This window comes from Apis laboriosa, unplaced genomic scaffold (assembly GCF_014066325.1).
Source record: "Apis laboriosa isolate Shangri-la unplaced genomic scaffold, ASM1406632v1 scaffold14551_cov152, whole genome shotgun sequence".
Taxonomy (NCBI): Eukaryota; Metazoa; Arthropoda; class Insecta; order Hymenoptera; family Apidae; genus Apis; species Apis laboriosa.
In genome coordinates this window covers 828892-839052 of record NW_025221576.1, presented here as the reverse complement: position 1 = coordinate 839052, position 10161 = coordinate 828892, and the positions used below count along the sequence as shown (strand labels likewise).

The following is a 10161-nucleotide window of genomic DNA, read 5'->3' as shown; positions in this document are numbered from 1 at the left end:
AACAATATTTTTTACCAAGTTAAGTATACAAATTGTATTTTTCTATAATGTAAGTATTAATTATACATAGTACGAATATACAGTATATATAATTAATCACAAAATCTATATTTACTACTCAAAAAAAAATTAAAATTATTACAGCTAAAGCTATACAAAGATAGAACGAAGCATTTTATTTAATTTTTGAATAACACACTTTTTGGAATTATTCACAATTATTATATCACGTTGATATACGGACATCAATTGGTAAATTTTATCTTTTCTTTGCCAAAGGTAAGATATTACCTATAGAAATAATATCTCAAAACATACCTTTTCAATCTGTATTAAAATAATCTATTTAGATTAAAGATACTTTCTTGATATTTAAATTCTATTCAGCATCAACACCAAGTACATACTCTCTTCTTACGTCGAATCACAGTCAATTGAATCAATACACCAATAAATCACCATTCCAAGATTTCATTGCAACAGGAAGACAGGAAAAGTTATGCAATTTTCATTACAATCTTCCATCAAGCGATCGCAACATGTTCGATTGTCGTTCTCGGTATTCGAGTTTATCTCCGTCAGGCGTGACACGAATTGGTGAAGATCAATTCCCATTGGTCGTGACGGCGAGCTTTAGCATCGTGGACTGGTCGCCGACCAATCAACGCTCGAGTCACCTCCCCTCGACTCATCACGCCTACTCAGGGGGGACGAGGTTGGCTCCGTGACGGAGCCGTGGCCTCGCGTCATCGCGATGTACCAAGCTTCCACCAGGTTCAGAGTTGATCGCGAGTTCCAGTCATCCGAAAACACTTAGCGGCGCATCAGCGCGACGTCCGCCAAAGTGGCAAGTTTAAATAATTGACCCCACCGTTCCACCTCGTGCAAACAATTTACATACGTAAATAACGGCTTCTTTCATCCTCCTTTTGTATTGTGATCACGCGTGGAAACATCACGCGAATTCGTCCTCGCGTGGCAACGATCGAAACGAGAAACATAAATAATAAATACGAAATAAATTGTTTTTTTTTTTTTTTTTTTTTTTTCACTTCATCCGATTACGAGTGAAAGAAATCGCAATAAGTGACGCGATAAAGGGTGCATACGAGAATTTAATCTTGAAAGAGGATCCTGCTTTTAAACATTTCACCGATCGTTTTATTCGAAACATACTTTTATCTCGATTTTACTTGTGATTTTGGAAATCATCGATTAGAAATTTGTGAAACGATTGGTGCAAAACGGCGAAAACTTGAGATCGATATTTGTCCCTTGAGTGAGGTGAAGGAACCACAATTGAAGTTTTTAGAATGTTTCTAATCTAGTGACAAAACTGGCCACGACGGATATCCCATGGATCAAACGGTGATCGTCCCGTCGACTCCTCGGGGAAGCGCCGTGGACAACTCGAGGATCGCGATGAAGAACGAGACAGATTCGAGTATTCACATTCAAGATCAATCCACCGTTTCGAACTCTGGTCCAACGGTGGTCCCTCGAGCCAATTTAACCATCGCCAACCCTCTGTCTCAGGATCAGAGTTTAGACTCGTTGATGTGCGGCCAATCGAGCACCGAATTGCCGAGGAAGCCTGGAGCTCGGCGCCAGGAGAAGCCACCTTACTCTTACATAGCGCTGATAGTGATGGCGATCCAGTCGAGCCGTGAAAAGAGATTAACCCTTTCGGAGATTTACTCGTTTCTCCAGCAACACTTCCCCTTCTTCCGTGGCGCTTATCAAGGATGGAAGAACTCCGTCCGTCACAATCTCAGCTTGAACGAGTGCTTCATCAAGCTTCCAAAGGGTTTGGGCAGGCCTGGCAAAGGTCATTACTGGACCATCGACCCCTCCACGGAGTACATGTTCGAAGAGGGAAGCTTCCGCCGGCGGCCACGAGGCTTCCGTCGCAAGTGCCAAGCGCTGAAGCCTCAGTACCCCCAATACTTTTCCGGAGGCGGGCCTGTGAGCGTCCAAACAGCCGGATACGAGAACTTGGCACCCGGTGCAATGGAATACGCGAACGGTTATCAAAACCAGTATCAAAATTACCAGGAATACGCGATGTACGCGCCAGGTGCCGCGGTCTCGGCCGATTGGCCCTACCCCGAGGCAACGTATAAAACGCCCCCCATTGCGGAAGTGACCTACAAGACTACGGAGGTCACGTACAAAACTGGGGAATCGTCTGTGTACAGGAATGGAGAAATAGTGGCGTTCAAGAGCGAGCCTGGGTACGTGGCGAGGAGTCAGGAACAATTGACTTACAGAGCCGCGGATGGATTCTCCGTCAAGGATCACCAGCAACATCATCCGGAACCAGTTTACAAGGAGAACGAGACTATGATGTCCTACAAGTGCCCGTCTAATCCCGCGCCTACCACTCAGCCACCCGGCCAGGATTATTACGTCGGTTACGGCCTTGCTGGGGTCAATAATACCGGAAACAACGTTAATGTTGGTATGCAGGGAATGCAGGAACAAACTGGGAACAGTAGTCCTGTGGGGAACGTGAATTCACCGCACAGCGGATGCCAGACACCTGTGACAGATAATAGTAAGTGGTAGTAACGGATAACAGTAACAGTAATAGTAAGAATAATATATAACTTTTTTCACATTCTAATATTATCCAATTGTTCATCTAAAAATTATGAAATGTTAAGTTGAATATACATAATTTATTTTTAAGAAAATCTTCCTCTTTAGAGGAGGTTACGAGCAAAAATTAAACATATTTGTTTCGGACCAACAGCTTTCTTCTTGCACAATAATTTCTTACTTAACAATGTTGGACGAGATAAGAATTTAAATTTTTGTTCCAACTTATGTAGACAAATTATCATCCATGATGAATTCAGGATTTCTTTAAACAGTAATCTTCTATAACTTTTTTACATTCGATTCTAATATTATCCAATTGTTCATCTAAAAATTACGAAATGTTAAGTTGAATATACACAATTTATTTTTAAGAAAATCTTCCTCTTTAGAGGAAGTTATGAGCAAAAATCAAAGATATTTGTTTGTTGGACCAAGAGCTTTCATCTTGCACAATAATTTCTTATTTAGCAACAGTAATAGTAAGAATAATAGTAATATAGTAATAATATATATAGTATAATAATATAATAGTAATATAATATAGTATAATATAATATAATAGTAATAGTTTAATTTGAAATTATTTTTTTTAAATTCCTGAGTATAAGCTCTTTTGACAAGTCTTCTTTAATTCTGTCCATTTCTTTTTTTTTTTGTGAATTTAATTTTTTAATTTTTAAAAAGAAGTGTGTGATTTTCATTAATGAAATCTAAGTTGTTGATTGTCTAATTCGTGTCTTTTCATTTTTTTCTTCTTTTCCTTAAATTCCATCCTCGAGAATACTTTGTAATTATTTGAAGCGTTTTGTTCCTTTTGTTAATTGATAATAAATATTGTTGTTATCATTGATTCTGTTTAATTAATTAACGTATTAATACATGGATTCGAACAAAAATTGTTACGTGATTTCGGAGTCGAAGACAATGACAGTTGGAAAGGGCCATGTGGAAAATCGCAGACAGTTTACGACCATACAGGCGCCGACTTTCCTAAAACTGTAGAGCTACTTGTTCCCAATGCATTTCGCAGTCGTCGAATATCCTTTAAACTTTTAATTCGAGATTAAAATCCATTTCAAATCCATGCAAATTAGCTAAAAAATTATTCCGTATCGTTATTCACGCTTTTCTTAGAATATATAAATATTTCTATATCCAAAGAATATATAAATAAATAAATGTAAAAAAAAAAGGGATAAATTTTCTGGATGGATAAATTAAAAAATCCATCTTTTTTTCTTTTTTTTTCAATAACATCGTCGAAATAGTAATACTTCGCGCGGAGCCGACAGACACGAAATCACCGTAGCTGACAGCACCTATTAGTCGGGGGTGACATTCTTGTCACGCCCATGCGAGAAGTCGTAATTCGTATACGTAACACGTGTAACACGGCGTGACGGTGCCTCTGTGCTCAGATTAATTTAACACAGAGCGGCAATTATACACACTCGTTAAACGCGTCTACATATTTTTTCCTTCCTTCCTTTTATTAAATTAATTATGATTTATACCACGTGTTGCAATGATCGTCTACCGCAATATATAATAGAACTATGCGAGTGTTGAATACAATGGTTATAGACTCCGTTGATCCACTCATTTCGTTTATGAATGGAACAGATTTCATGAATGCAAAAGTTTACTACGTCGATCGCGCGATAAACAAATGATCGTGGTGAACGAAAATACACGGTTTTTTTTGTATCAGTTACCGGTAGTCGCGTGCTGGTAAGTGAGGTCTCAAATCGCTTATCGTGTAAACATTTACAAGTAGGGTAAACAAAATGTTCTTTAATCTAAGTACATCGAATGTACCTTAAACACTAGTCGGTTCGTTTATTAAACCTTTCCACACAGAATCGACTTTAGTCTTCCGTGGATTTAATGTAGACAAACTATCATCCATGATGAATTCACGATTTCCTTAAACAGTAATCTTTTATAACTCTTTTATAGCCAATTCTAATATTATCCAATTGTTCATCTAAAAATTACGAAATGTTAAGTTGAGTATACACAATTTATTTTTAAGAAAATCTTCCTCTTTAGAGGAGGTTATGAGCAAAAATCAAAGATATTTGTTTCGGACCAACAGCTTTCTTCTTGCACAATAATTTCTTATTTAACAATGTTGGACGAGATAAGAATTTAAATTTTTGTTCCAACTTATGTAGACAAACTATCATCCATGATGAATTCACGATTTCTTTAAACAGTAATCTTCTATAACTCTTTTACATCCGATTCTAATATTATCCAATTGTTCATCTAAAAATTACGAAATGTTAAGTTGAATATAATTTATATACATATTTTATTATACATAATTTACATAATTTATTTTTAAGAAAATTTTCCTTTTTAGAGGAGGTTATGAGCAAAAATTAAACATTTGTTTCAGACCAAGAGCTTTCTTCTTGCACAATAATTTCTTATTTAACAATGTTGGACGAGATAAATTTAATTTTTTTAAATAATTTAATAATTTAATAATAATTTAATAATTTAATTTAATAATTTTTTAAATAAAATTTAAATTTTTGTTCCAACTTATGTAGATAAACTATCATCCATGATGAATTCACGATTTCTTTAAACAGTAATCTTCTATAACTTTTTTACATCCGATTCTAATATTATCCAAAAATTACGAAATGTTAAGTTGAATATACACAATTTATTTTTAAGAAAATCTTCCTCTTTAGAGGAGGTTATGAGCAAAAATTAAAGATATTTGTTTCGGACCAACAGCTTTCTTCTTGCACAATAATTTCTTATTTAACAATGTTGGACGAGATAAATTTAAATTTTTTAAATAATTTAATAATTTAAAAATAATTCAATAATTTAATTTAATAATTTTTTAAATAAAATTTAAATTTTTGTTCCAATTTATGTAGATAAACTATCCATGATGAATTCACGATTTAAACAGTAATCTTCTATAACTTTTTTACATCCGATTCTAATATTATCCAATTGTTCATCTAAAAATTACGAAATGTTAAGTTGAATATACACAATTTATTTTTAAGAAAATCTTCCTCTTTAGAGGAGGTTATGAGCAAAAATTAAAGATATTTGTTTCGGACCAACAGCTTTCTTCTTGCACAATAATTTCTTATTTAACAATGTTGGACGAGATAAATTTAAATTTTTTAAATAATTTAATAATTTAATAATAATTCAATAATTTAATTTAATAATTTTTTAAATAAAATTTAAATTTTTGTTCCAACTTATGTAGACAAATATAACAACAATATAAAAAAGTAATCTTCTATAACTTTTTTATATCCGATTCTAATATTATCCAATTGTTCATCTAAAAATTACGAAATGTTAAGTTGAATATACATAATTTATTTTTAAGAAATTTTAATCCTCTTCTTTATGAGATAAAAATCAAAGATATTTGTTTCGGATCAAGAGCTTTCTTCTTGCACAATAATTTCTTATTTAACAATGTTGGACGAGATAAGAATTTAAATTTTTGTTCCAACTTATGTAGACAAACTATAATCCATGATGAATTCACGATTTCCTTAAACAATAATCTTCTATAACTCTTTTATATTATTTTTATAACGATTTTAATATCGTCTAATTGTTTATCCAAAAATTACACAATTTATTTTTAAAAAATTCTAATCCTCCTCATTAGAGGAGAAAAATCAAAAATAATCAATTGGCTTGCAATTTTTCAAAATTCATTTGTACATACAATTCTTCTTTTCACTTTGCAAGAAGAATTTACTTCCCCAGAAAATCGCTATCGATAAATCATAAGCAACGATTACGAAATATTGTTAATAATAAGTATAATAAGATTAGTGGAAAAGGAGTGATTATTCTCTCTATCCGCACACTCCCATTTATAAGTACAATCTCTTCCTTCTCTCCATCTCGATACACCATGGTAGCATCGACAAGGGATAAACTTGCCACCCACGCGCCCTTCCTCCTCCATCCGCCTCTCCCCCCCTCCTCCTCCTCCTCCTCCTCCTCCTTCTCTTTTCTCGTTCAGTCAGTAAAGTGTAAACGGGATCAATCTGCAGACGCCTCGGTAGGCCCCCAGTTTTCCTGTTTCTCTTTTTCTCATCTACCCCGCTCGGTCTCGGGATGTATTTCTGGAGCAATCTCTCTACTCCGTGTGACTATGGCATCGTTGTTGGCACCCGAAAGCACCCGATATTCACCGGTTTCTTTCTCTCCTCCTCTCCTTTTATCGCTATTCGTCGATATTTCGGCCGGTCGGTGTTCGAAATTCGAGCGTGTCCTGGAAAAGGGAAGAATAAAAGAATAAAGAAATTCGAGCGAGCGAAATAACGTTTATCTCGAAAAGTAAGTGAGAAAAGTTCGAATTTGTCGGAGGTGGAGAAGTCGGGAGAGGATTTTGACTGACCAAAGTTCGCTGCCATTCAGACCACACACGACGCTGTTTTAAGACTCTCGTTACACTTACGCTCTCTGATCTGGAATAAAAACGAATTTTTTAATTCCCAAATCCAAATCGTTCTCGTACTTCAACTAACAATCATAGGTAATTTATTAATTTTCTTACACGTGGATTATTTTACTTTTGTCATTTGTTAAAAAAGAAATTTTATACAATTGTAGGGTATGCTGTAAAGAATTAGTATCATTATTGCTGATATTTTAGTTTTCTAAACGCTGATGTAAAATGTAAGAAATTCGGTCAAAGAGAATGAAGAAGCAAGAGAGGAAGATGAAAAAGACAAAGATAGGAATCGAGACACGAGTGAAGTGCGTACTTGAAGAAGAACTACTTGAGAGTTGCCGGAGCTTTAGATTTATCATACTTACACAAAGGCCGATATTCGTATCTTTCTCTTTCTCTTTTTCCTCTTAATTTCCTCTTGTTCCTTCATGCGTGTGGTCCTCTTCCTTCCGTCCGTTTTTACTTTAAAATTATCTCTAAAATTACTATAAAATTTTACTTTAAAATTATCGATAAAATTTATTATATCGTATTTATTATATTTATTATATTTATTATATTATTATATTTAATATTCGATATATTATATCGATAAAATTTATTATATCGTATTTGATAATTGTAAGAAAAATTTCGAAAATCGATGAGAATCTAACGATTAAAGAAAACCTTCTTTTTCCTCCCATTTTTGTTTCAGGTATAAAGATGCAATGCTCGAACTCGAATTCGAACAGTTCGGGAGGCGGGCTGATCGATCGTAAACCATCCTACTTTGGCCATCCAGCCGGATCGGTTACCTTGAGCTCGTTAAGCTCCCTAAGTTCGCTAAATTTGAGCAACATCGGTGGATTGAGCAGCGGATTGAGTATATCGAATATACCTGGCGCAGTTTCGTCCAATATCCATCACACGGCGACCAGCACACCTCCAACGACAATGTATTACGACCCGATTAAATACAGTATGTCGAACGTGTGACGATCTGGAAGAAAAAAAGGAAGGAGAAGAAAATTGTATTGTTGCAACGTTAATTATTTTGAAACAGTGCGATAAATCGAGATAAGATCCTCGAGACATTATGAAGGTGAATTCGAAATCTATTCAAGCGAAGAATGTTAAAAGTTATGAAGGAGAAAGAAGGAGTCTCTGTTTTTTAAACGATTGCTTCGTCAAAGTGTATATTGAGATTTTTATTTATATTTATAGTTATACGAATAAATGTTATTAATTTAAGTTACGTTCATCGCGAATCAATTCGATAAAATGTAAAATTATAAAATATTCTTTGCTGAGAAAGAAGAAAACAAACAGGGGAAAGTTTTTTTTTTTTTTTTTTTTTTTTTGGTTTCAATCATTCGCTTCGACGTTTCATGTTTCTCCGTTATTTTAACTTAAAGGATGATGATACGTTGTGGGTTTTTGAAGAAAATACTTCGAATTAAGACTATATCTATAACTGCCGATGATGCGTATCAAAGCGAGCTAAATACTAACGTGACGTCACACGATGGTTTTGCGGTGACGATAAAGGATTTGTTGATAACAGCAAAGTCTCTTTCCTAGTCCCTCCACGAATCAATTCCAGGAATTTCGTTTGTCAGACGGCTTGGAAAGTTATCTCACGTAACAAGATTATACTTTTTATCAATCAATTTATCGTTACGACAAATTAATTGTTGAAGTGAAATCTATTTCAATTTTTTTTCCCTCCGTAGCTTCAATCATTCCTTGTTTAAAATAAATTTGAATTCTTCGTAATTTTAATGATTCTTTACTCAAAAAAAAAAAAAAAAAAAAAAAAAAAAAAAAAAAAAAAAAAAAAAAAAAAAAAAAANAAAAAAAACTCACAAGAGGAACAAATTTTACGATCTCAGAAACTCTGTTTTTGTTTTTTTTTTTATTCATTTCTTCGCTGTAAAAAAAAAAATAATAATAATAAAAATAAAAAGACCGAACATTAAAAAATTCCTCCGTTTTACTTTCGAGAGGTCCAAGAGGAACCAGTAGATTCTTCTTCAAAGAAAGGTTATAAAAGGAGATAATACGGTCGTGAACGATAGTAACATGTTTCACCAGTAGTAAGTAGCACGACAGATTTCTATTGAAACAGCTTGTCGCTGGATCCCTGCCATAAAAATGACGAGAACAAGTTGGAGGCTCCTTTCGGATACGGCCAGGATAATACAACTTATTTGAGTAATATGGAGCTTCCTCGGACCTTCTTTCTCGTCACGTGTTCAAATAGTACCGGTTCCTCTTACCAATATTCTTATAAATCATATGTTATAGTTCTCCGCGAAAATCTATACTCGATTATCGATGTCACGTCCAAAAATAATATATGTGATATTCGATCCAGATTTCATTATCGCTGGTAGAGAAAAGGAAGAAAGAAATGCTTGGAAATTTTGTCGATGAATCAGGACCGAGAGAGAGAGAGAGAGAGAGAGAGAGAGGAATGACCGAATCCCTTTCTCTTTTCTCTTCTATTCTCCTTGCGAATCTTTGTGTGTTTATATGCAAGTATATGGTAAATATGTTTATAAAAGTTTACACAGATTACGGTAAAATATATTGTGCTAATATACTTGAATATAATACTTGCAATCACGAGTTTCATTGCACCATCGCCATTAACAGATAGATGACCCTTTGTTTCGGTGATTCAAGCTTCGCTATTTATCGATGATTTCCTTGAATCGGCTTCAGGGAATCAAGAGGCACGAGATTGCTTATGTAATAAATTAGAGAATGTTATGCGAGATGGTGGATCGCATGTGGTGTCGGCTTACACGAAACAGATTCATAACTGACATTAATTTCGCATTAAGATATTTCCCCTCACCGATTCAAAGATTGATCCTTACTCCTTATGGGAATGAGGATCATTTGATTCCTTTCTTCGATTCTTTTGCACTGTATTTATGTCAAGTGGTTGCAACTTTGTTTTTATTAACACTCTGTAGAAAATTTTCATTAAGTTTTTTTTAATAATGGATTAATTGTATATAATAAATAACTTTACCTTTTTATCAATTTTCTTTTTATAAAATAACATTTTAACGTATAATACGTTTTGTTCCATTTTCGCA

The 10161-nt window shown here is 34.2% G+C and overlaps 1 protein-coding gene across 1 annotated transcript; it reads left to right on the top strand.

The window, feature by feature from the left end:
* Positions 1-835: 835 nt before the first annotated feature.
* On the top strand, positions 836-8333 carry LOC122710296 (forkhead box protein E1-like). Its single transcript, XM_043928052.1, has 2 exons — positions 836-2557; positions 7767-8333. Exons 1-2 carry the CDS (start codon positions 1357-1359, stop codon positions 8045-8047), a joined length of 1482 nt encoding a protein of 493 aa, XP_043783987.1. The 5' UTR covers positions 836-1356; the 3' UTR covers positions 8048-8333.
* Positions 8334-10161: the final 1828 nt, after the last annotated feature.